At 48.0% G+C, this 27,560-nt stretch overlaps 1 protein-coding gene across 1 annotated transcript in view; it reads right to left on the bottom strand.

Moving 5' to 3' along the window:
- Positions 1 to 5,038: 5,038 nt before the first annotated feature.
- The window catches only part of CHRDL2 (chordin like 2), a 58,686-nt gene continuing 36,164 nt past the window's right edge, over positions 5,039 to 27,560 (bottom strand). Inside the window, exons 7-11 of the mRNA XM_019487033.2 lie at positions 26,748 to 26,922; positions 25,115 to 25,309; positions 20,513 to 20,695; positions 14,266 to 14,358; positions 5,039 to 9,733 (exon numbers count right to left, since the gene is read on the bottom strand). Coding sequence (XP_019342578.2) covers positions 9,654 to 9,733; positions 14,266 to 14,358; positions 20,513 to 20,695; positions 25,115 to 25,309; positions 26,748 to 26,922 — 726 coding nt within the window. The 3' untranslated portion in view covers positions 5,039 to 9,653. The remainder of the gene's footprint in view (positions 9,734 to 14,265; positions 14,359 to 20,512; positions 20,696 to 25,114; positions 25,310 to 26,747; positions 26,923 to 27,560) is intronic.

Consider the following 27,560-nt stretch of genomic DNA (forward strand, 5'->3'; position numbering starts at 1 on the left):
CCACATCCTTCCTGAAGTGCGGCGCCCAGAACTGGACGTGGGACTCCCGCAGCGGCCTCGCCAATGCCGAGTAGAGAGGGGGAATCGCCTCCTTGGTTTTGCTTGAGATGCATCGGCTGATGCACAGCAGCGTATTGATCCGGTGCGGGGCTAGAGGTACTGGCTGGAATCCAGGTTCTGCTTTCACGCAGGCACTGCAGGTGTAAATTCAATTGCTTGAGTGTTAATAGTTCCCCCCAGGGCCCACCCACAACACCCCACCGGTGTCCAGCAGGACAGACACGTTTGATAAAATTCCCAGGATTAGATCGCAGAGTGGCTCGCCTTGCTGCAGCTGGAGAGACCCCCGGGCCGCGGCCCCAGGAGTCAAAATGGCACACAGAGAAGTCCAGTACCAGTGAGGACAGAGTCATTTGAGTTGGGCATTGCAGCCTGGTGGCTCAGACCCAGGCTCAGCTCATGCCGGTTCCTAGGTTCAGGTGCCAGATACCTTCACGAACTCTGCAGGTCTCTCTAATCTCCCAGAAGCACAAACAGGCTGAATCTTCAGTGTTTAGGGGCCACAAAAAGGACAAATTCACATTTAGCTTGAATACATATGCAGCATGTATGGACAACACCGCGAGTAGCAGCGGACAGTGTGAGCAACACTGCTAGCACTATAAAAGGTAATAGGAAGCTGTGAAACTCCCAGGAGGTGGAGAGGAAGACATTATCGTTATAATTAGTATTGTTATTATTATTGTTGTTATCATCATTATTGTTCTTATTATTAGTAGCAGTAGTATTTTATAGCACCCATGTGTGCGCAAGACACTCCAATTGGATAAACATTGGAGTATTAAAAGCGTGTCAGGCATGTTTTTCCAGCACGCCAGAACCTTGAGTTTCCTGGCTTGGATTCGCCTTCGCACTCATGCACCTCTCGTGCCAACTTCCAGCAGTGAGTCCTGTTTCACAGACTGAAAAAAAAGCAAACCCGACTACTCCATAAATTGTTTCTCTTAAGCACTTGGACACAGCCCTGCTAATACCTGCCCATCACCGCTGGCCAGATGTGGCTGGTAACCATCTTCGCCAGTACATAAAAAAACTCTTGCCTGGCCCGTGTGTAGAGACCATGTGCACAAAAACAGACAAAAAAGAGCGTATTCAGCAAACAGCAGTGTATTTTTACAGCGATTAAAAGTGGCCGCGCTCTCCTTGGGATGGTCCTCCCTGATTTAATGCTGCAACATTTCGTGATGCAGCCCAAAACATGAGGGGGCCAAAGTCTGGGAAATGCTGAATCCAGCTGACTGGGCAAAATAAATCTATAAAGCCTGGTTTGCTCTGTCATGTGAAGATACGTTTCTCCATTGCCTCTACAGGCCTCTCTTGCCCAGGGGGAGCAGCCCCATCTGGAACGCTGCTTAGCTATCATCTGTCTTGGCTAGGGCACGACTTCTCCCTTTTGGGGCAGCTCAGTCAGGGTCAAGAGTATCTGGAGCAGCTTTCCCTTGAAAAGGCCCCATTTTTTGTTGCTGCTTTATTCACACTCATTAATGCCCATTGCTAATGATTTGTTTAAACCTAAATGAATAGACGCTGCGGCAATCAGTGCTATGGACACTTCCAATGTGGAGAGAGTTCAGCAGTGATTCAGGACGGCCCTGGAGGTGTCTAACTCCAGTTAGGCTCTGTTGAGGTTCACCTTCACTGCAGACGCCCAGCAATACCGGGTAATGTCGTAGACAACCAGAACGCACAACTAGGCAATGCTGAAGAGTCAAATGACAGGTGTGCCCTCTTTTTGCACAGAAATTAAGGTAGTTGCCCAGGACATGGGAGACCCAGATTGTAGGTCCACCGTTCATTTCTTTCTTAGGCAAGAAGAGGAATTACCAGTCTGGGTCAGAGCTGAAATTCATCTAAACCAGGAGCGTGTCTCTGAAAACGGCCAGCACTAGTTGGTGCACGGAAAGGTGCAAAATATCATGTTTTCTCACATCCAGCACACACTCCCCCCACCCCCTTCCAAAATCTAGACCCCCCGCCAGAATTGGGTGCATGACGATCAGCAGGGAAAATGATTTTTTGCTTGAGATAGAAGCACTCTGCTTTGATTCCTGCTTCACAGGGCAGCAGCATCAATATTAAGCAGCAGAGGGACTCAGTTGACTTAATGGCTCATTGTTCTTCCCTCCATTGTAAATGTAAAGGGTAAATGTAAAGTGTAAAGAGGTGTTAAGGATCGTCTCTCCTTTTTAATGGCCTTGATGTTCCACTAATTAAGTTAATATTTCTTAGGGCAACATTGCTGTCGGCTATCTGCTCCTATTAGCCTAAACAGAGAAAGAAGGAGGATTCAGCTGAAGATGAGGCTGTCTTTGCTCTATGCAGCTTTCTTCATTCACTCTGCCTTTCGAAATCAAGGTGCGTCTTCTGGAGCATGTTGTATACTAGTAAATACAGGGTATGGCTACAAATCCTTACCCTTCTTGCTTCTCATATTAATTGGGGATTTGGCACTACAGGGTTACCGGGGGAAAAAACTACATAAATGTGGGACAAACAGCAGGTTCCTTCTTATGTCTGCTTGACACTCCTCGCGGGGCTGGAAGAGAGGCTCAGGCTGCACAGTTGGGAAAGACTTCTAGTGGAGGTCCTAATTTCAATCCCACGTCGTCCAGGAGAAACCTTTTGCAAGATCCAGAAACCCTAAGAAGAAGGCGTGTGTTTGGAGAGAGAAACAGGAAGTCTGGTAGAGTGGTTGGAACAAACTTCTCAGGCTTTTCTTTCAGCCAAAGAAAGCTGACATGGATACGACGCATACAGACATGGGTCGACATGGGTACAGAGAGGATGCCAGCTGATTATCTCCACTGGCAAACCTCTCCTGCCATCCCGCTCCTCTGGGACACCTCTCAGCACACATCTCATCTGCCCGACGCAGAAGGGTGGAACAGGTATACTAGGGATCACCAACCATTTTGCTCTGGGATGACCCTGACTTGCATTGAGGCACCTCCATTGCATAGGTGCCGAGTACACGGGGGCCCGAGGGCTCTGGCCGCGCCCCCCCCCCCCCCCCAATCAAGAGATCCATCGGGACCCAAATTTGAGGAAAATTACATAATATTTCTATATTGTTTTATATTGTAAAAGATGGATTCGGTTACGTTGAGCATGCTGGATGTAAGAAATGATGACTGCAGCCCTGAGTTATTACCATGGATCCGGGTTTTCCGTTTGCTGCAGGAAAATGCAGATTTTCTTTTTTAAAGGACAAAAATGCAAGAAGCAGCGGGTTTCCCCTTGCCGGCTGGCAGGCTGCTTGGGGCTGGGGGGAGTGGGGAGGGCAATCGGAGGCAGCAGCACCATGTGCGTGCATGCACAAATTTGCACGTGACAGCCAAGCAGCGATGGAGAGCAGCTCCTGCAGCTCCCTCCAGGTAAGTCTATGGGGGCCGGATTGAGGGGGCACAGGCAATGCATCAGGGCGACTGGTGGGGGGGGCACAGATGATGCATTTGGGGGGGAGAGGGGGCACAGGCGATGCGTCAGGAGGTGGGGGGCACAAGCGATGTGTCAAGGGGGTAGGGGAGCACAGATGATGCAGCAGAGAGGGGCAGGGGGGCCAAGGCCACATGACAGCACATGCCCCCCGAGATGTCTGTGCCTACAGTGGGGTGTGGGGTGCAGGGCTGCAGCAGGGCCAGACCAGCGAGCCAGCATGGGAGGGAGCGCTGCGCTGCCACGGCCCCTGCTGCTGCTGGGCAGGCAGGGGGTGCAGTGCTCGCACCACATCACCCGTGCCTCCTCCTTACCCCCACGCATCACCTGCGCCCACCCCCTCCATCCCCTTTCCCCACAACCTAGAGGACTGGGGGCAGGGAGCACCTGTCCATCATTTTAGGTGCAGCAAAAATAAAAGTCAACACCTATGCTCCATTGGGCCCTATTACTACCCTGCAATTTAGGGGGCATCAAACCCAGATCTCCCATGCCTGCACAAGTGTCCTACCCACTGGCCTATTGATGGGGGAGGATCTTTATGCTGCCACCTGTGTCCGTGTGTCTCTGCTCTGGTCAGAAGTACCTGCCTTTTGCAGGCAGGAGGAAGGCGAATTGCAAGCAGAGGGAGGTCTTTTAGCACAGGCTAAAATTCCCCATTGAGATGAAGGGGGAGCTACGCCCCGTCCTGAGTCAAGGCCCCATCTCCTGAAGTGTCTAAATGCAGCCCATGAAAACAAGCGAGAGCAGACTATTCTTCCAGGGGTGCACAAGCTACACACTCATGGACAAATTAGAAAAAACCCAGCAGAGAGAGACAACAATGATTAGGGGCCTGGGAGGCGAGATGTATGGGGAAAGGCTGAGAGATCTCAGGTTCTTTAGTCTGGGGTGGGCGGACACTTGATAACTGTCTTCAAATACCTGAAGGGGGGATAGAGATAGACTTTTTTTCTGTGGCTGTGGGGGAGAGGACTAGGAGAAGTGACTTCAAGCTGCAGCAGGGGAAATTTAGATTGGAAATTAGGAGGACGGACTCAAGCACTGGAACAGGCTGCTTGGAGAAGCTGGGGCATCTCCATCCTTGGGAGTTTTCAAAAGCAGGTTGGACAGACACTTGGTTGGGATGGTTTGTACAATCAGGGATGATTCAAGATGTTTGGACTAGATGACAGCTCTTGTGAGATCTCTTCCAGCCCTACTTTCCTATGATCCTCTACTAGGTCCCCTTTGAAAGAACAGGAGACCAGCGTGTCTACACAGGTGAGGGTCAGGTAAGTCAGGGCTTTGCCAGCAGCCATGCATGAGACATCTGGGGGTAGACAGAAATTTTCCCCTAGCCCTTTTGTGCATCAGGGCCTCATTTGTAAAATGGGACCACCACTACCGCTCCACCCTGCCAAGGTGTTGTGAGGAGAAACACATCCCCGAGTGTGCAAGGCTCAAATGCACAGGGGCCTGTGATAGACTAGTGCAAGGTCTATGAGACGCGGAGGAGAAACATCCCATCACAGCCCAAAAACATAGCTCAGGAAGGGCCAGGCAGGTTGAGAAAACACTTTAATCAGACAGATATGAATCTCCAAATAAATAGATTTATCAAAACCAAAAACAGGGATAAATACATATACCGCACAATCTGAAAATCCCCCAAAGCTCTTTCCAGTCAGTGTAAATGCCGGTGCTACAGCACACCCTCCTCTTATGAACTTAGAAGAAATGGTTCTGTTTTCCCTTTGGGAGATACTCCCTCCTGTGAATATAGTACCGTTGATATTATGTAAGATATATAAATGCAGGATAATAATGTGCTAAATAGCTACCTTTAGTGCACTGGTTAGGCTCTCGGAGCCAGAGAGCTGCTAGCTCCAGAGGCTATATCTTTGCAGGCTATGTTAGCAAGGAAATGTTTCTTCCCAAGCAGAGGTCGTTGACTTGAAAGTAAAAGCCAAGGGGGAATGTCCAAACTTCGTGGCACCGAGAGCCGCTGTGGCATTTCACCAGGCTTCACGGTGCCACTGGCAGGGCCCTGTCCCACCCCCACTGAAACCCATGGGAGCTTTGCCATTGGTTTCACTGGGAGCAGGACCAGCCCCCTCATTGCCATATAAATTAACATCAAGTTTCAAGTGAAAGTAAGTACAACCATAGTATCGGCTTGGATCGCCCTGGATCAAGGAACAAATGAGACTTGTTCTTGGGGGGGGGGTCATCAGCAGGGTTTTGCTGCACCTGGGGAGGGTGCGGATGGGGTCCACCTTCTGTAACACCCGCCGGGCAGGGCACGCTGGGGGCACCTGCTTCTGAAAGATTTCCCCGTGGGCCAAGTTATCTCCTGTAATGCTCCCTGGCTGGTCCTCAGAAGGAAGATGGAGCAGCAGGGAGTTTCTGTCCCCTTGGGATGGGCAGCAGAGAGGGTGGGAAGTGCAGGTGTAAAATCCCGCAGCCAAAGTACAACTGCATAATTGCATTATGGTGGGCCACCGTCCTCAGGCCCGGAGTCTTGGGACCACCCAGGCTCTCCATGCAATTACGGAGAGGACTGAGGCATTGCCAGCAGCCGCCCATGTGGTCCCGAGGGTCATCCCTGGGGGCTACTGCTGAGGCTGGGTGCCAGGTAAAGCAATACACTCAGGCGGGGATGCTGGTTCCCAGCAAAAGCCCTCAGCTACCGCACCAAAGGGTCAGATGCGTCTCAGGACTCCCCCGTGTTTCACATGATGGATCATCAGGAGGAGACTCTGATTGCGTGACACCTCAAGACAGCCCAAGGGGATTTATGATCCACTTTGGAGCCTCTGAAGTGGATCCCCCAGGATCTGAAGGGAGGAACAGAACTGCACAAGCATGGCTTTGATGACTAAAGACATGTTGGCTTGACAGGGAGCCCAGGAGTGCTGTGGAGATGCAGGCCTGTGTGTGTGGCCCCCAGCACACTCCAAGAAGCACGCCTAGGACAGGCTCACTCCATACCCATCTAGCTACCCTGCCTGATTTCCAGGTGCTGCTGGGTGCTGAGTGGAAGGGTGCTGGGGGAGTATTTCCCAGCAGCATTTCTAAGAGGCAGTGCAGACCCATCTGCAGACACCACCGACTGACCCAGGTGCCTGCCTGCCAACACTGACGACAGGCCCTTGGGACCCCTGAAAATCAGATCCCTTTTTCAGGTACATGACTATGACTTGAGTGCCCAGTGCTCAGCACCTGTGTCTGAAAATGGTGTCTTGCTTGGAGGACAGCAACCTCTGTTAAACATCTGGTTGGAAAGTCAAGCGGACTAAAGAGGTTCCAGAAAACTCAACCTCCATAAAACCCAAGTAGCTGAAAACTAATCCCTGTAAGGGAGACAAGAGAGTGGGGAGGCTATTGTGTAAGGTCTATCAAGAGTGAGTCCCACCTTTGGTACGTGGCCTCCCCCATGACTCACTGCATCTTTTCAGCCTGATCAGGATCCAAATGGGCTTTGGTACCCTGCCAAATTCACTCTATATAGACCAGGCCCAGATCCCTGCAAGGCTGCCAATATAACCATTCTGGATTTGTACCAGCTTTACTAATATGGCCATCTGGCTGCTCACTGGTTAAGGTCCACTCTAGTGGGTATGGCCCTCAGCGAGCAGTTTCTGCTACCCTTGGCTCTGCAATGCCATGGGATTTTGCATGACATTCATTTTGCCTCTTGACTCACCACAGAAAAGTGTTTCTCAGTCTATGGTCCTGATTCTCCTCTCAAGCATACACCGGGCCCATTGACTTCAATAGGTTCCTTCTGGATCTATATGAAAGCAACTGAGAGCAGAATATAAGCCTCTCACCGTGCATCACATGCTTCGGGTATCCTGAAAGGGGACGCATGGTGAGACTGTGGATAGAAGGAATGATCATAATTGATTACTAGGCTTGGCAAGGTTCCTGGGGTAGGGAAATACTCTTGTCTGATGATAGGAGCAGCAGGTGTGTAAGGGAAGAGGCATCATCCATTTGCTAGCTGAGCTTCACCTAGGTGAAGTCCATGTGGGAAGGCAAGCGGCAGGGTATTTCCTAGATTTCTTAAAGCTGAAAGGAAGTGCCGCACCAGCCCAGGGGGCAAGCAAGAACAATTAGCAGAGAGAAAAACACTGGGGGTTAAAAAAGTAAATCAAATTCAACCCTGGGTAAGTCCATTGAAGGCAATGGAATTACACCAGGGAAGAATTAGACCCTTCTACATCATTCACCGCTCTCAGCTCTGGATTTAGCGGGCAATTTTTAGAGCCTGAAGCTGCCCATGAGCACACCTCATAGGAAAGTTCATTTAAAATGATCTGCAAAGAGGAAATCCATCCCCCAACTCCTCCTGTTGGCTCTGCTCTATTTGTGCTCTTGAAGCCATGGGGTGTAAGGCACAGAGGAAACGTAACCATGTTCCCCCACTTGTTTAATTCACAGAAATCTTTTTGTTTTGCTCCTTTTCTGTCTTAGAGTATCTGGAATATCAAACCTGGTCTCCCCTGTTTTTGCTGGAAGCCCATTTAGATCGGCAAGGTAAACCTCACCACGCGCCCCAGCAGTGGCATTGCTATAGGCAGCTTGATTCCTAGGCCAGAAGGGATGTAGCTGTGTCCACACAAGGGCACCAGTCAAGTTAATTAGCATGCTTAATGAATTAGCAGCCTCATGGGCAGCCTCCACTCCTCAGTACTCTTCCCTAGGTATCTGCATTGAAGGTCCTGGTGACCGTTCACACATACACCATGATCCACAGGGATCAACGGCTGTTGACTACTACCTACCTAGAGTCGCACAATGGATCACAGTGAGTTTATCGTGTAGATATGACCATCGAGAACAACACTCAGAATGGATCTGGCCTGTGTCTGAATGGGCATGTCTATATGTACGCATTTACTGCGCAGTAACCAAAACTACTGTGTAGTATGGGTGCACATCTGCATGTGCATGCCCGTACTGTGCAGTAAATATGGCAACTTATGCCGACTTGAGCGTAAATTTGATACCTGTATCATGTTTATGCTCAATTAGTTACTGCACACTAATGCATGTATAAATACCTTACTGCGCAGTAACACTCTGTGTGTGGACTGACTTGGGACCTGGGACTGACTTGGGACTAACTGGGGCCTAACTTTAGTCCCAGGTCAGTCCACACACAGCATTAATGCACTTTAACGCCTGTGCGTGTAGACACCAGCCTATTCCCACTTAATGCGCAGTAACTTATTGTGCAGCCAATTGAAGCCAGCATAAATGCATATGTAGACATGCCCAATGAGTGAGAAGGAGATCTGAGTCTTTCACAAAGAGAACCTTATTTCCTGCTGCTGGTCAGGAGTTTGGATTAAACAGGTCGTAAGTAAAAGAAACCCAATACAAGTCATCGCAAATAATTGAACTAAGCATCCTCTTTCCTTTTAGCGCCTTGTTCAGGGCTCTGATTCGGCCAGGTTCCAGAGCACGCGCCTGACTTCAAGAATAAAGATAGTTCAGTCCAGAAAAGGTAGCAGCACTCCTCAGAGGACTCACGTTTTGTGTGTGCTGAGAACCAGGCTGAACCTTGGCTTGGGTGTTTGATGGGATAAGAACAACACTGGGTCTCAAGTCCTCCAGGAAACCTTCCAGCTACAACAGAGAAATGAAGCCCTGATAGCCCTAAATAATATTGTTTGATGAGGTGGGAGTGGTGGTAGGGGAAGGTTGTACATCACAAAAATGCCAAGGAAGAAAACAGGGCATTTTCTTTCTTTGCAGGTTCCCTCTAAGCTGGTCATGGTGGAAGGAAGGAGATTCCCATACTGTTTCATCATCAGCTCATGACGCTCTCGAGAGGTACCAGCAGCTGGAGACGGGGGGTTGCGTTTTCTTCCTTCGCAGTGAACCAGGCCTTCCAGGCATCTCTCCTGCCCACTTTGCCTTTCTTCACACACCTGAAATCTCGGAGAAGCAGAAGAAAGTAGGTTGACCCCCTGCTCATCTGTTGGAGCACTCCCAAGGCTGTCGCCTCCATGGTTGTAGCTGTATTTCACACTCAGATCTGTTGTCGCTGGTTTGGTTTGGTTGCTTGAGTTTTTAATTTACATTAGTCTTTTTTTTTTTCCTTTTATTGCTGTGCCAGTTTATTTAATAATGCATTTTTTCATATATTTATATAATTTTTTTCTTCACAAGTTCTTTGTTTCTTTCTCTGGACTTTCTGTCATCTTAAGTTCTGATGTTTGGGCTCTGAAGATGTTCCAGTGACCTATATCGAGAAGGCAGATAGATGGACATTTATTATTATGAGCTCTCTGAAACTTGCAGAAAAGTGATAGCATCCTATATGAATGTAGCACCTTCCATCTTGAAGGGTTTTAAAGAGAAGAGTTTTTGCAAATGACAGATTCAAGAAAAATCATTCCTTCCACTGCAAAATGGAGTTCTTTGCCCTGTAGGCCCTTTAGCCCTAAATCAATGAAATTGCAGGCTTGATGTAAGGCAAAAGCTCCAGAGCTCAGGGCACTGCAAATTAGGTACAATTTTTGTCTGCGTAGTGATTTTTAATCAGCGAAGATCATGAACCATTGGAACATGAGAAGCGATGGATTCTCCATGCCTTAATATCTTCAGATCAGGACTAGATGCATTACTGGGGGGCAGGTATCCAAGTTGTAACCGTATTGATCTAGAGCAGGGGTGGGCAATTATTTTGGGTAGAGGGCCGCTTACTGAGATTTGGCAAGCCATCGAGGGCCACATGACAAGCAGCCAGGGGCAGATAAATATTAATTTTCTAAATTTTTTATGGGCTCCGTGGGCCGGATAGAATGGCCTGGCGGGCCACATTTGGCCCCAGGCCACATTTTGCCCACCTCTGGTCTTGAGATAAAAGGAATCAGAAGTCATGGCAGAGGTGATATCTTTTATTAGACCAACTAGATTTTTGCAACAACAAAATTTTTTTTTTATTTTTAAGGGGTTTTTTTGCAAAAATCTAGCTGATCTAGTAAAAGATACCACCTCTGCCATGACTTCTGATTACTGGGGGACAAGCTTTAGCTCAGCTCAAGCTGCTGGACTCAATTTCACGGGTGAAATGTTACACAGGCAGTTGGATGACATGGTCCAAAAGTCCTCTCTAGCCCTGAACTCTGTGCCTCTGTGGACAGATTTAAAATCCAAGGGGAAAATATGTGGCATGATCTGCCGGACTCTTGTCATCATTACACTCTCATAGAGCAGAAGAGGGCTAAGAAGGGATGGACGGTACAACCCCAGGGCACTTGTTGAACCTATGGGAGACCTGGGAGGACAGGTGCTGAAGTCCATAAAGCCCCTGTGCTGCTGGCTGCAACATAACCGGGCATCTCCAGTCTTCATCCTAATGCACAGAAACAGCCCTGAGTCCAATTACTCCCTTGATTAACCCTGGTTCTTTCTCCAGCGACTGTTGAATGCAAAATCCCTTATTACACCAGGAAGCAGAGGCCAGCACCCTCCTCCCAGCTGAGATCCCTAGCAGTATCCAAAGGGTCCATCTCCAGCTAGCTGCATTTCTGAAGAGAACAAGCTCTTCTCAATTCACCATCTGCTCTCAAAAGAGGGATCTGGGGTCTGGATCTCAAGTGGACCGAGGCATCTAAACCCTGCAGAGTGGAAAGAGTCCAGACAGCACCGTCCTTGGCATTTCCTAGAGCAGTGGTTTTCAACTTTTTTTCATTTGCACACCCCTAAAACATTTCAGATGGAGGTGCAGCCCCCTTTGAATTGTAAGTGTGGGTATTCACAGCCATTTGATTGATCATAGCCCTCTTTCTCTGACCCCTTGCACATACCGCCATGGGTCTGCAGGCCACGGGTTGAATACCACTGGCCTAGGGGCTAGCTCAAGCTCCAGCTCAGATGACCATACCTATGTTGGAGGCATCTAAGGTGCTTTTCTGAATCTCAACTTTGGTGCCTTCATTCTCTAGCTAGAAAGTGCAAGTGATATTGCTCCCTCACTGCAGGGAGTTGGACAAGACAATTGCTTAAAGTCCCTTTTGGCCCTGCATTTCACTGGTACCTCATAGGGATATTTTGGGGCAAACACATTGCAAACTTCAAAGTGCTCTGACACTACAGTAATGGGAGTCATCTCTCCACCTCTGACAGATGTGGGAAGCACTCCACCAAATAAGTGCTACTGTATGCTACACGACTTTTGGTTTCTTTTACCGTACAGTATCCCAATACTCATTTTTGCCTTCATGTGAATGTCAGCCACAAAGATGTTGGAGAGGTCTTTGCTTATATTGCTTGGAAGTTCAGGTTCCAGTTTTCTATACAGGGCTTGGAAACTTTCCCTGTTTGCCCAGCAGCTGATCTCAGCCCCTTTAACACCAGGCAGGACTGAGACGACCTAACGTCTCATCTCTGGAAAGAATACCTTCTAGACATTAGTCTCTGACATTAGGAAATCACTGGCCAAAGGTTTCCTTGGAATTGTCATCGCCATAACCAATGATTTCACAAGACAACTATTTTTTCACACGATGAGCCCCTTTCAAAATGGTGCTCTTATGAAACCATGCAGGATAAGTGCTTAGGTCACTGGAAGCTTCATCAGGAGGGAACGGGATCAGAGGGTCATGGTATTAATCCCCAGGGATGTGGATGAAGAATGAACAAAAAGGGAATTTTAAACAGTTCTTTCAGGCAATGGTGCCTGTGACGTTTGCAGCCTAATTTATTTTTGTTCCTGAAATCTCTGCTAGCAGGGCTCAAGCAAAGCTGAGTTGGGCATGGCTGAAAAATCAGAGCAAACTTAAAGCACAGGGAGAGGTTACCGAACCCAGAATGTAACTCTGGGTGGGAGGAAGGGGATGAAAAACAGGAGTAGAAGTGAGGGTGAAGAGTTTAAAACCCAAGTACCAAACAGACAGCCCTGGACAATGTCTGCTGCTCAGCTAGTAAATGAGTCTAGATGCTACCATGAGTGCCAAATATACATGGGGGCCTGAGGGCCCTTCTTAGGAAGAGGGCTGTCACCTGAAATGCATCAAATTTTCCACATGGCCATCACCGTAGCCCTCCCCACCCCGGCAAAAATAAAAGTTGGTGCCTATGGATGCTACCCAAAGAAGCTCTGCCCAGAGAGGTGACATGACCCAGGGACAGACCCATAAAGATGCCTCAAAAGGGCAGGGCAGGAGGCAATGGGCTGAAACTACAGCAAAGCAGACTAAGAGCACATCCTGTACAAACATCAGGACAATGGACCTGGTGTGGAGTGGGATCTCCTTCACTGGAAGTTTCCAAGCAGAGGCTGGATGGGCATCTGCCTGTGATGTTTTAGGAACAGTGACTCCTGCCTCTGTGTAGAGGGTTGGACTAGATGAGCCTTGACGCCCCTTCCAAACTTGCAAGTCTATTAACCTGTTTCAAAGGCAGAGCCAAGCCTGCCTAACACCAAAGACCTGACTCCCTCAACTTCAGGAAAGCCTTGCTGCCCAGAAGGCAGCAAAATACTAAGGAGAAGCCATGAGACAGGAGCGGGGATGGGAGAGAAGACAAAGGTTCAGACCAAGGGAGGAAGCAAGCAGAGAAGTTTGGACCATCCCACTGATCTGCCAAGAAACTGCTGATGGAAATGGCCAGGGATCTTCCCGGCAGACAGTCCCAGAAACACAAGTCATCCATCCACGCACCAAAGGAGAACTTGCAAACAAATTTTCAAACTCCCCTGATTCAAAACCCTCTGAACGCAATGAGGATCATTCCTGTGGTTTCCTGGGCTTTGGCTAAGGCTCCTGAACAACAAGGAGCAAAGAGCAATGGTCTCGAGCTGCAGGAAGGGAAGTTGAGGTTGGATATGAGGAAGAACTTTCTCACTAGGAGGGTAGTAAAACACGGGAACAAGCTACCCAGAGAGGTGGTGGACTCTCCATCCTTGGAGGTTTTTAAGGCCCAGGTAGACAACCTTGGCTGGGATGATGCACTTGGAGCTGGTCCTGCTTTGAGCAGAGGTTGGACTAGATGTGATCTCCTGAGGTCCCTTCCAACCCTCATGCTTTATGATTCATTTACTTCATCTCTCCTGTGAGTGGACCATCTCAAGATTGAAAATGGACACTACATCTGCCCTATTCAGTCCCCGGCCATTGACAAAAGCAGTGACAGTCAAGAGTGGTGATGTGAACACTGCTGCCCTGAACGAAGACCCTCACATCTGCCAGGTAAGCTGCTGAGCAACAATCAGACAACTGGTGTTGTCACTGGATCAGCTAGAGTAGGTGAGTTGGTGTGGAGGACTACAGAGTTGAACTCCTCCGCAGACACTCTCCGTCAGCCTGTGCCTCGCCGCTCCAGGTTATGATGACATTTACACACTTCCAGGAACGTTAAGAAAGATTTTTTTTTTTAGTGTTTCAGGGTTTATTTTTCAAGCCCGTTGCATAATTTTTCCTGTAATGCCAGATGGATTAGATATAAATATCAAACCATTTTACAGATGTTAGAGAGATGCGGTCTTTGGATTCCATAATCCCATGTCCACTTTTAGCAATGTTGGCTGACCTTTCAAACGTCATAAAGCGAAAGTCTGACTGTTAGCAAAGCACCCAGCAGGCAGCTTTACAGCAAGTTCAATTATGCCCCTGGTTAAAGCTGTACTAATCACTTGGTTCACAGTTCATTTCATTTGTTCAGAGGGGAGGAGGACAGCTTTACCGAATGGCACATGACCCAGTAGAGTCCAGATAGCTAATGCCAAATCACAATCAGTAGGACGTGCTTATCTAAAAGAAATAGTTGTACCTTCATTCGTTCTGGTGATCAGCCTGTAGTTCTTTGCTTCTTGCTTGAACTCCTGTTTCCTAATCTTCTTGATCTGTATCAAGTGAAATATCCCTGAGAACAGAAACCAGTGGCATGGTTATCTTGCAGTTGTGCCTTCTTAAAGATCAGCTCTACATTCAAACACTCATTTCTCACTTAGGCAAAGAGAGGAATTACCAGTCTGGATCAGAGCTGAACTTCATCTAGGCCAGTAGCACATCTCTGAAAATGGCCAACCCTAGTTGGTTCACAGAAAGGTGCAAAATGCCATGTTTTTTCACATCCAACACACACTTTCCCCCAAAAAATCCCCTTCCCCCCCAAATTGGGATGCATGTGTTAATCAGGAAAACTGGGGTAGATTAACTATCATCTCTCTGTTTGAATGGTCTTGATGTTCCATTAATTAACATGTCGTGGGGCAATTTTGCTGTCTGCTAGCTGTTTCTGTTAACCTAAGCAGGAAAAGGAGGGTGATGCAGCTAGAAATGAGGGTCTTTTTCTGTTCTCTGTCGACATATCTCTGGGGGAAACAGTGTTGGCATTCTGCTTTTGAAAAACATGGTGCATTTTCTATTCTTGGGTGTGTTATATTCAAGAAAATACAGTAATGTTTCACTTCAAAATCCAATTTCTTAGAAAATACCCCCGATTCTTGCAGTTGTCATTCTTATTCCCTGTTTATAGGATGGACTAGCATGTGCACAGAACATGGCAGACCAAGCCATGCCTGCTTGTTCACAGAGCAACAAATGTTTGGGTAATGCTCGCTCAGCATCCTTATCCTTAATGCAGAAGCACGAGGAAGCTCCAACCAAAATCAAAACCCTGTTGTGTTGTACAGCACCGACTACAATGTGACTTTGAGCCCAGCTGGGACCTTTAGCTGCTACCATAAATCAGATCGATGCTAAATAATAACAGCTGGATCCTGGGGTGCCCATCTTTGCTTGCCTCCTTTTCCTCCAGACAACCATCTCCTTTTTCTCCAAGACAAGACCACCCCCCCACTCCCCATTGCTTCTGGAAGGTCTCTCTCCCTCCGGTCCATAGGGCTCAATGATGCTGATTCATATTTCATATTTTGAGACCAATGCGGCAGCCAACATTTTGTTTTAATCCTCCAGCTTTGAAAAATGCATTTGACTAGGAAATATGAAAAGATTTCTACATAGATTTATGATCCCTTCGTACCAGTCATTGTGCCTGTGGGGGCGTTTGAGTCTGTTTAACGCAAGAAAACCAGAAAGCATATTTAGCAATGGAAATGACCTTTCCGAGGGATTAGGCATTACAATGTGCATATTAAACAGGCAAGTGCTGACAAACCTACCAGGTATGCCCAATATATCCTCCCCTCCACACTTTTCAACCTCTCCTTTGTCCCAAACACCCCATGGGTCCTGATGTTTAATTCATTTGGGATATTGTAATGTTGTCTAGTGAAAGATGCCCTTGGCCAAATGAAGGCAGCAAGAACATAAGAACTGCCATTTACTGGGTCATTTTGCCCAGTCTCCCGTGTCGCACCACAGCAGAAAGCGGATGCTGAAAGGGAGAGCAAACAGGGGATGGCCAGGGGTTTTTCCACTGCTTCTCTCTCACTTGCAGCCACCAGCATTTTTATGGTCCAGGAAGATTTGATCCAGAGGCTGTATCCTTAATGCACCAGTTCAATAGCTACTGAGGCCCCTTTCCTCCAAAAACGTGTCCAATCCCTTTTTGAATCTGGCTAAACTGTCAGCTGCCATCACATCTGGTGGCAACGAGATCCACACTTTTAGGGAAATGGGAGAAAAGACAGCAATTAATATAACTTGAAATTTATGACATGTACAAAATGGATAACAGAAGCTAAGGACATCTAGGAAAACCCCATGCTTGACAAGGCTTGAGGCTAAAGGAAGGAGTCTTTTTAAGAATATTAGGAATAAAAGAAATCCCAACAAAGAGACTCAGGATTATACGGAGGTGGTAAAGTTGTGACTAATGATGTAGAAAAGGCAGAAGTGTTCAATATAATACTTTTGTGCTGTATTTGGAAGTGCCGCAATGTGATTGTATCCCAAAATGCAATATAGTACATCCATTCTTAACCCAGGAGGATGTAACACAACTTCTATTAGAGAGATGTATTTTTATATAAACAGGCCCAGATATAGAAGTCCTTAAAGACCTGGAAGATTTACAACAACAACAAAAAAGAAGAAGGGAAAAAAAGAACTGGAAGGGAAGGTAGATATCTGCCCTGTTGATATCCATTTTTAATGAATCTTGGAAGAATGGGGAGATTACAGAAGACTGGAAGAGTGCTAATGTTGTGCCAGTATTCAAAGAGAGCAAAGAGGACAAACCAGGTAAATACAAGCTGTTTCACCAGACATCAGCCTTGGGCGAAGTAAGCTGATATGGCACTCAATGTTTAAAGAATTAAAGCAGAGGAAGCTCATTAAAGCCATTTGACATGGTTTTCTGGAAAGCAGATCTCATGAAAAAATGCTGATTTCACTCTTTGAGAAGATTACAAGTGTAGTTGATAGAGGAAACTGAATTATTGCAATACACTGAGACCCTGGTGTAACAAAACATGATATGTGAATTTAAAAAAAATAACCGTATAGAATATCAGTAGAGAAAATGTCACATGGATTAGCAACTAGCTGACATCTCAAACAATAGTGGGGATTTCCAGCAAGGTCCAAAGAGACTGGAGATAGACCTGATGCTATTCAACATCCTCATCAATTAGCATAAAAGTATCACTGATAACACCTGTGGGTGAAATTATGAATGTCAAGATGAGGCTGGGCTATTACCCACAGCTCTCCAGATTGCTTAGTAAGCTAGGTCCAGTCCAACAATGCAGGTTTGAATGCTGCTAAGTGCAATGTTGTACATCTAGGAACCAGGAATACAGATCACTTGAACCAAGTAGAGACCATAACCAGGAAAGCGACAACTGAAATGGATCTTGGAGTACTGGCCGACAAGCAGCTCAGTACAAACATCCTGCGTTGTACCGTGGCAAAGGATTGTGAGTGCAATGCATGTGAGCAGTTGCTAGTAAGAGCAGGGAGAAGGTTTTATCGCTGGCCTTGGCATTGCTGAGATGGACATTGAACCATTTCATCTGGTTGGAGTGTCTGCACCATCGAAAAGAAATTGAAAAATTGCAGAGGAGACAGAAAGAAGATGCCCCTAGAGTGAGAATAGGAACGAGCTGGGTCTACCTAGCTTGTCAAAGAAGAGTTCACCGAAGGGTTGTGAGAAGTGCCGCCCCAGGAGCAAACATTAGGTACGGGAGAACTCTTTAAAGCCAAGGGGAAGAGGCATAACATCAACCTGGGACCAAGGCAGAAATTTTTTAATAGCAAGGGGAACCGGTCACTGGCACAAACTCCCAAGGGAAAGGGTGAATTCTCTGTTTCTTGATGCCCCAGATCCAGTGTGATGCCATTCTGGAGCATGTGGGTCAATCGGAGCAAGTGACTATAGCCAGGGGGTCACCGGGTAACCCTGTATGACTGGCGATAGACTGGAGATGGTCTAATGGTCTCTTCTGGCCTGAAATGCTAGGGTAGCGTAAGCCCTGTCCTACCTAGTAGGTGCCTACCTGTGATCCAATGCCACTCTGCTCAAGTCCCTGAAACAACATAGCATGGAAAGAAAGTGGCAGGGAGAAGTGGAGCCTTGCCCCATCCTGAGACCAAATGTGCTGTCACCTGATCGTACCTGATCTAACCACTGTCCCAGCATCCAGCTAGGAGTGAGAGCAGCAGGGGTGGAGGGATTAGCAAAAGATGGAGCCCCTCTTCCATGCAAGTTCCTGCCAACATTTCCTCTTGGACACCCTTTCCCTACACGGGACCCACGCCCCAGTGCCCAGCACAAAGACACAGAATTTAACAACCCATGCCTTAAAATGCCTCGGGGATCGTACTGCATGCCAGCCTCACAGGGGAGTCCCCCCACTTGCTTAACTGGCATTGTATTTGTAAAGAGCATCCTCAGAAGAAATGCACCCAGGGCCTGATCCTGTCCCTCTGAAACCAACAGCAAAGCTCCAACTGTTTCCTATAGGCACAGACAGCACCGATGATTGCTGTGATGTGTGGAGCAGACCGCGCTGAGCCTGGAATAGTCAATATTGTTTAGGGGTCGGAAATAAATCCAGTGCAAGAGGGAGGTGGCTGGGCTCCAGGATGCTGCTCAGAGCCTGTCTTCTTGTCCTAGACTGCAGTGATTTACAGTGCAGAGGTGGAAGCTGCATAGGACCGAGCTCAAGCAGTCTCCCAGTAGCAACACTCTGGGCTGCCAAGCAAAAGAGCAGAGCTGCAGTCTTGGAGGAGGGCTCTTTCACTCTTGGCTGAAAGCTTCCTAGAGGCACGCGGCATTTGGCTGTGGTAGGTGGCATGGCTACACCGGGCACTGTTTTGGTAGCAACCCCTGCCAAACCATGAGGAGTGGAACAAGTGGGCTCCACATGAAGCATCAGAGCTGTCCTCTCGGCTCCAACGCGGTGCGGTGGTGCAGACGCATTGGAAGTGGGAGGCACTGGGTACCAGTAATGTAGCCTAGCTCGGAGGACATCAAGGTGGGCTATGAAAGGGATGGAAAATCAGCAACCGGTGTCTGCTCCTGAACTTGGCCCAATGTTAACCTGTGTCAGTGCTGACCCTACAGAGCCTCTGAATCCTGGCACAACCAGACCTAGAAGGGACAGATGTCCCAGTAAAAGAGATAAGACAACCCTAGTGTAGGTGTCCCTATAAAATCATAGATACGCAAATATAATAGAGATGGTCTAAGGAAAGACAACCTGGCCTGGTAAAGAAAGGAGCACAATAATCTGGGTAGAATATGAGCTTATGAACCATAAGAAACAGCTGACACAGAGATCTCCCCATATAGTAATACCCCCCTGCTTTCAGGCACACAGAGCTTTCTAGCTCATACCAGTTTATTATGGTACCAAATCAAGAGTGTGAGTTAGAGTTGACTAATCATTGCTTCAGTGGCCAGATCCTCAGCTAATTTAAAGCTCAGCCCAAGCTGATAGAGGGATCCCGATTTACACCAGCTGAGGAACTGTAGAGGATATAATTTGAGATGGTTTCTCATCTCAGTGTTTGTGAGTTGTGCTTCAGCCTCCAAAGATCAGAGGTTTGAATCCAAGTCCATCAAGTCTGGAAAATTGGATGTGTTGTATAACTTGCTTTCCAGTGCCTGCTGCTGCTTGTTGGGTCAGCAGGCCATGAGAAGAGCCCTTTTGCAGCACTGCAATGTTTGCTCTTTGCATTTGGACTGGAAAATGGACTGAGGGGAATGAGAAGACACTCACAGAGCTTTCCTGAATTTCAGAAGGAGGTCAGCTCAGGTGTGATGCATATCCAGGCAAAGTCCAAAAGAAAATCAGTATTGATTTGCCCAACTATTGAGCCTCACCTATGCAGTACAGTGGATTACTGGATACATTTCTACAGGCAACCCTAGCACAGCAACGTGGCTTCGACTTTTTCTGAACTCTCCAAACCAGGAGATGGAGGCTATCCCTACACCAGTGATTCTTAGACTTGTTAGACTCGAGGCACCCTTCATTAGACTCAAAGCTAATGAAATGCCAGTTCGATACTTTCACTCATGTTTTGACTACGGAAAAATACTAGAGAAAGTCTTCTGTTGCAAAGAACTCAGAAAGACCACAGCAGGTCAGGATGGTTTGGATGCCTATTTGAAATCTCTGGGTTTATCTTGTGCATCTTGTGTACCTGTTTGCACACCTAATAGTGCTCATCCTGTGTGGCACACCACAGAGCCCTTGAAAGGGTATCCCAGCACCAAGGCACTGTAACACCCTTTGGAGAGTCACCGATCTACCCAATGCCTCTGGTGTCCCCAGGGATAGCCACTCCTGAGCATACCCCTACCGTGTTCACATGCCCTGAACTGGGAGGTGTGGTGGCTAAGCCGCTCCAGAGACCTCCCTCTGCTCCCACATGCAGCTGTTCTCAAGCCCATCAGAGATAGAGAGGTCAATTTTGGTGCATGATTTTTGGGATTAAGGTCACATTATAGGTGACCGAGGTGTACTTGAGAACGGGCCTCCCTGGAGACATATATAGGCATCAGCCATAACTTGGAGGAAGGAAGGAGCCACACCAGGACACTCAACAGGTACAGGCAGTGGCCTCCCCAAATCTTGGCTGGCTTCCTCTTCAAGGCTCACCTTTTACCAGTTTCCAGTTGTAAATTTCCACTTCATCGGAAGCTTCTTTCTCAATGGCAATCTTCCGCAGGAGCTCCTTGGGGTTCTCCGAGCTGGGGGGCACAAACATGTAGACCAAAACCCTGTTCAGATGCTTGGTACATTTGGGGGTGCTTATTTCATCAGTGGGCTTGACTCTGGCCTCTAGGCAAAAAATAAGGTCAGTGTTAGCTGTTGCTCAGACGTATAGCTATTAAGATTGGTACAAAGGCTGGAAGACTGGGCTTTCTAGTTGCAACTCCAAATTGTTTTCCTCTTGGGGCTTCCAACAATCAAGTTTTTTGGGGGGGACTGCATGCAGGTCTCGCCAGCAGGGACCTCTCTGACTTATTTATGACAAGCTTCATAGAGAATCGGAAAAACAAGTGGAGAAAGGGAGCTCCATCCCCTGCTCAGTGCAGGATCACCCCTGTCTAAATCATCTCTTTCAAGTATTTAAGTTGCTCTTAAAAGTTTCCAAGGATAGAGTTTCTACAACCAACATAGTTAGAAGAGTCTTCCAATCCAGATCTCCCTTGTTGCAATTTCAGGATGTTATATCTTATCCTGATCCCTTTGAAGACAGATAATACCAGTAATCTATTGCTATCTTCTTTATAACCATCCTTTAGGTCTTTAAGGACTGTTATCTAATCCCCGCTCAAGCGTCTCTTCTCCAGACTATATAAACCCAGTTCTTCCAGCTTGTTTTTGTATGTCACATTTCTAATAGCTCTAATGATTTTTGTTGCTCTCTGCTGGGCCTTTTCCAATGTATATGGTTTCTAATCCAAGGCCTGTATACAGAGCATTACAGAGCTCAAACAGCAGCAAACTAAAAACTTCCACCAAACAAAGCAGGGCAAAATTCCCATCCTGGACCCCACTGGGGGATCTTGACCATGAGACGCTCCTTCTGGGCACACAGGTTTCTCATTGCTTTCAAAGGGGGGAGAGGAGGGCTCATACCAGATACCTAGACCTGGGCACTCCTCAATGTTGGGGATGCTTGTATCTGGTTTTGACTCCCATTTACCAATCTTAGAGTCAAAGCTTTAACTGGTATCAACAGCACAGCTGCATGGAAGCCAGCAGAGCTATGCTGATTTACTAGCTCTGGATATTGTCCGTAAATTTGGAAGCTTACTTGATATGTTGGCCTAGCCTGAGGGATTGGTCTTCATCTGTGGAATGGGTGGAATAACCTGCTCTGCTTCCCAGGGATGGGTAGAGATGAGACTGTTTCCACAGCATCTAAAAGGTAAGTGCTATGCCTAACCTTATTATCAGTATTAGGGTCACTCGTGCTTTTGGGGTGTGGGCTCCAGGACATCCAAGCAAAACCTCCTCTCCTGAGCTCTGGAGGAAAGGAAGGTGTAAAGCAGCTGTGGGGCTGTTGGCCTCCATTATTATGCTGGTCCTGGGAACTACGTGGTGACTACGGTGGATCAGAGAGATGAATCAGTCAAACTGGTACTCTCTCCTCATCCCCCTCTTGGTAGCTGCCTGTCAAGCCGCATCCTTCTCTTTTACCCCAGTGGGTATATAAATGACCCCAGTTTGGACCTGATTCTGACCTCAGTTCAGTTAGCATTGATCTTGCTTCCATTACATCAGTGGGACGAGACAGCAGGGCAAAACAGAGCAGATGAGTGCAGCGCCAGGATCCAGCCCCACACACCTGCTTGCACTCATTCACGCCCGCCTGTCGAGGTGCCACTTACTCTGTACATGTCACCTCCGAATTTCGCCTGCCCTGTCAGAGGGGAGGGTGGAGTGGAAGCAACTCTAGAACCGCAGGCGATTTTTAGCCCCGCCAGTGAATGTGTGCCGTTCATTCCCAGTTTCTGGAGTCATTAACGGTTAGGTTTTGGAAGCCGGTTTATTGCATTTGGTTGAGGTTCTTGGAACTCGGCGGAGTCCCCTCCCTCCAGTGAATTTAGCCTTGTTCTCTCGCCGTGTTGGATGTGGAGCTCATTAAGCTCCTTAGGCAAGAGTTGGGTTTGGTGTAAATAGATGGGGTCTATTTTAGGAGCAGGATTATTTTCAGGCCTGAGTCTGATTAGACTGGGGCATCTCCACCCTCTGCAGTGGATTTATGTGATGTCTGATTCACCATGTTGTGAATGAGATCAGAATCCCGATATACGTAAGGATAAAAGCAGGGTAGTGTTTTTCAGTGGCCATAATATAGTCCAGTGAGCTGTTCAGACATAGGGCTTTAGCACGACATTAACAGGATGTACCCATGCTCCTGTCCTTCTCCAGTGCTTCTCCTGCTCCTAAAACAGACAAAACCTCCACTGAAGCCCAAGCCTGTTAGACCTGTTCAAGGAGTGCAGAGTGATACACTCCTGCCATTGATGCTGCACTGATCCTAAGGATAATCTCTGGCAATCTTAACACACCTTTCAGGGCATTTTAGCCACAGCTGAGCAAACCTCACAACCCACCTTTTGAGGGGATTTACAACACACAAGAGTTAAATAACTTGCCTATGGTAGCACGGGGCAGAATTGGGAATAGACCCCAGGAGTCCTGGTTGCCAGCATGGCCTCTGAGCTCTTAGACATGTTATCTCAGCACACGTGGTCTGTAATCACTCCCCCATTGCTAGGACCTCTTTTCCTCCCCCCCATGGGTCTCCACTCCTGCAGATAAAAAACAGGCACCTCTTTCACCTGGGCTGCTAGGTGCATGAGAGCGAGAGGAACAGAGTCTTGAAAACTACTTGGAAAAGAAGGTGGCTCCAGCCCTGATCCCAAGGAAGCTAATAGCAGAAGACAAAACTTAGCAAAGCCATGACCACGCATGGGGATGCAATAAGTTATGCAAAGGAAGGACAGAGGAGGAATCACTCAGGCTCAGGTCTGGAAATTTAGCAGCTGGGGAGCTGCAATTAATGCTGCCACCACTTCTCTTTAATGAGGCCAGGATACAACCCTGGACTTGCCAGCTCCAATCAAGAGATCAGGGCAAGCCATCCCCTGAAGACACGTCACCTGTAGCAAGCCCAGAGCCATGCCCTGGTCCTGGCTGGGCTGAGTGAGGCAATCAGGGCAGCCAGTCCCCTGAAGACACAGACAAATGCCTTTGCTCCAGTCCTTAAAGGCCAGGCCTAGCCCACAGTCTCCTCGTCCAGGCAAAGGTGAAAATTCCCACTCCTGCCCTTTCTGGCTCTGACTCCCGACTCCAGTGAGACCCTCGGCATTCCCTGATTCCAGTTTCCTGCTCCTGATTCTGGTTTGACCTTCAGCTTTTGGCTTCTGACCCTAGTTAACCCTTGGCTTGGCTCATCTCCAGCTTCATCGTCCTGACTGTGGCTACGGCTTCCAAGTCCAGTTCTGACACCAGCTTCTCCAGAACCTAGCACCTGGACTATACCTGCACTTCAGGTAGCTAACCTAGGCTAGACCATTCCTGTCCCCTGCCTCTACATTTCTGGACCTCTGAGGAGACCCTCCTGTGTTGCACAGACCAAGACTTTTTTCCTTTACCTAAGAAAGTGGTAGAAGCTCTGTCACCTAAACTTCTAAGACTAGGCTAAGCACAGAGGGATGGGACATAAGGAACAAACCTTCCCTGGGGGACCATAATCAATTCTGAGGCTTAGCAGGTCTGATTTCTATGATTCAAGCCCAAAAGCTTTCAGAAAAGACCAGAATCCTACAAAGAGACACCAAATTCCAGTTGTCAGGTACAAAGTTAGGCTCTAAGTGGGCCAACACATGCTTCTGCTGCTGCAGTCATGTGACTCCTCTTGCTCTCAGTGAGTGCGTCTACACATGCATGTTACTGCACAGTAGACTCATTTACTGCACAGTAAAGCATCACCATCTACATGTGCACCGCAATAAGGGTGCACTAAATTACTTTATTCTGTAATACACTCTATATATTATCCTACAATATTATCCTTAATATTGTCCTTAATATCATAGGATAATCCCATAAGACACAGGTACTATCCGATGGCAGAGTAAATTACTGTGCTTAAACGCACATGTGGATGGTGATGTCATGATTACTTTACTCTGGCTCAAATTGCCCCAGAATTTATTCAGTCACATTAATTGCATATGTTAATGCACCCAGTATATGCAGAAGTATTTGTAAGATGAGGGCCTTAGAACAAAGCAATTGAAAGAAACCAAAAGAGAAGCCTGTGGCTGGGAACAAACAATGAATTTGTCCTGGGACAAGCTGTGCCTGTGTTTGTCCAAGAACAGAAATGTCCCGGGATTGGCACGTACACCCATTGCCCTTCCAGTCAGGGTTTAGCGAGTGGCTGAATGCACAGACACTTTTCTGTCATTGATTCCATGATATAATTCCTGGACAGCCGTTCAGACTCACTTTTTGATGTCCCAGGACAAATTGGTAGCCCTTCATATCCCATGAATCTTTTTAGAATTTGTCCTGGGATAACAGACATGGACATCTGAATAACTGCTCTTTATCCTGGGATAAAATGATTTCTCCCAGGACACATGTAACACCTGTTTGTAGCCTGTAGTAAAAGAGAAAGAAACACCAGGAGGAGCAGGTAGTGCTGATAAGCCTGATCTCTGTCCCGTCTCTTACCTGAGCATACTTTGCAGCACTTCCCTTCTACTTTCTCTGGATATTCACAGGGATATTCCTTGGGACATGTGATCTTCTGGCAGTCCTGGACCCCATCTTTGCATGTGCACAGGATGCATGGCAGGGTGCCGTACAATCGGAAGACAGGGTGCCACACCTCTCCGTGGGAGTAGGTCTTCCCGTTGTAAACGCAAGCTGAAGAGAAGGAGAGAAGGGGGTTCCTAGTAGTGCCAGCAATAGTAGTAACAGCAGGGATGTATGTTAGTAAGGTGCTTCTTATGCTGATGGGACTCAACATATCTATCAAGCTAGAAAAAAGGGGTATCATCTACCGGCACTGCAGTCCAGCCCCTCTGGGTGCAAAGGAGCCACAGAAACATGACACTGTCCCGTAGGACAGAATGTAAGAATGAAAATTGTCCAAACTGAAACAACAAGGGGGATTTAAACAGCAGAATAATGGAAACCAGAAGTGGAGAGGACCTCAGGAAACCACCTAGATCAGTGGTGCTCGGTTTCGGCCCCTCAGGCCAGCAGGCTGAATCAGGACCTGAATGCATCCTGTGCACCAGGATCAGGTCCTGAGGCCCTGTGCCACCTTTACCTATTCCCTGCACCACCCCTGCAAGCTAGGTTTGCACCCCAGGTCCCCAGGCCACCTCTGGTCACCTGGGACTGGGCCTTGGGGACCCATGCCACTCCTGCCTGGTTGGGAACAGGCTCTGAACAACCTGCACTGCCCCCAAATGCCAGGGTCAGGCCTTACACTGGGGTGCAGGGTTACAGGAGCCCCACGGGGATAGATGACATGGTGTCTGGAGCTGGATCTGGCCCACAGGCCAGGGGTTGAGAACCCCAATCTAGTTCCTCCGCACAACAAAACAGGCAGTTTTAAAAGCTGGAATTTGGACAGGGCCATGGGAATGACAGTCCTGCTTCTGCAGGAAGTGCCACGGTGTCTTTAATGAGCATGAGTGGTCAGGACCAGGGGGGACCAGTGACATTTATTAGGCCACCGGTTTCAGCCACTGTAGACCTTCATGTGTCTTTGGAGGCCTCTCTTCCTCCTTCCTGGGGACAAACCCACAAGGTGGCACTTGCAGGGAGGAAGGGTAAGGACCGTCAAGTTGGCTAAGTTTTCCCAGATGGTCCCATCAGGCTGCAGTGATAATTCCCCTCCACCTCCCGGGATCCTCCCCACGTAGGGATACTGCCACCCCTCAGCCTGCATTATAAGGGGAGACTCCTGAGAACAACTGCTAAAGTCCTGCCCCTGGCTGCATTCACCCTCCAGGATTCGTGAAAGGACCCCAAACTGCTCCCTCTCTCACCAGCATCCCAGCAGCCCAGCAGAAGGCCGTGGAGTCTAGCCCAACCCAACACATCCCTTTAGCCTGGAAGGCAGCAGATCCACACATGCAAGGGACACATGGATTAGGGTATCAGGATGGCTGCCAGCAGTGATAGCTCATGCGAGTCACCCTCCCCATCCCGGCACTGGCATCCAGCCTTCCACAAGCCCACGTTACCATCTCCTGCACTGATGCAATGACCTAGCACTCCCGGCCCACTCTGGGCACCCTTTTTCCAGGGAATATCTCAAAACCCGGCCGCCCCCTCCCAAAGGAATTACCTTTCTTATGCTTTTCTTTCAAGACGATTTGGACTGTGGTGCCACCTGCCCCTTTCGGCTTGAAGCCCCGGGGGATGAACTCCAGCGAGGAACTCATGATAGGGGATGGAGTCACCCCCCGGTGACCTGACCTCCGGCTGGCCATTTCACCGGAGCACTGCTCTTGGGAATGTCTCTGTGAATGGAGGGAGACAAAGATAATCCTCAGACCCCAGCAGTCTGGCTGCCCTGTCTCTAACACTTCATGAGAAGTGCTAAGGCAAAGTCATGCTGCCCTAGCACAGCATGGGGAACATGTTTAAGGCTTTGAGAAGCCACAGGGTCCACTTGGTTAACCACAAGTCTGGAAGAAATCAAGAGAACTGGGTCCTCTTCCAAGCTCTGCCAGCAAAGCCATGCAACCTCCCTGCCAAGCCAGGGACCACGCTGAGAAAACAGCACTGCCCACTTGCTCCCACTCTGAGAGACCCAACACCAGTCAATCAGATTATGGTATCCAGCGTGGGGGCCCCGTTGCTGCTCTCCTACTCCCTGAACATGTCTACATGTGTAATTAATGCTATTTAGCTTTACTGCGCACTAAATTTACTACCTGTGTTTACTACTACTATGCAGTTTAAATTTACTGTGCAGTAGACTAATTTAGTATGCAGTAAGTCCCTGCACATATAGATGGTGATGCTTTGCTGTGCCGTAGATTAGTCTTGTAGTTAGCACAAAGGATCCTCTTGTAGTTATTTTTGTAGTTTTATAAGTTATGGAGGTGTGATGCTGGCAATGCAACTGCTGAGCTATGAAAAGAGCAAGGGCAAG

The sequence above is a fragment of the Alligator mississippiensis genome, chromosome 1 (assembly GCF_030867095.1).
Source record: "Alligator mississippiensis isolate rAllMis1 chromosome 1, rAllMis1, whole genome shotgun sequence".
NCBI lineage: Eukaryota > Metazoa > Chordata > Crocodylia > Alligatoridae > Alligator > Alligator mississippiensis.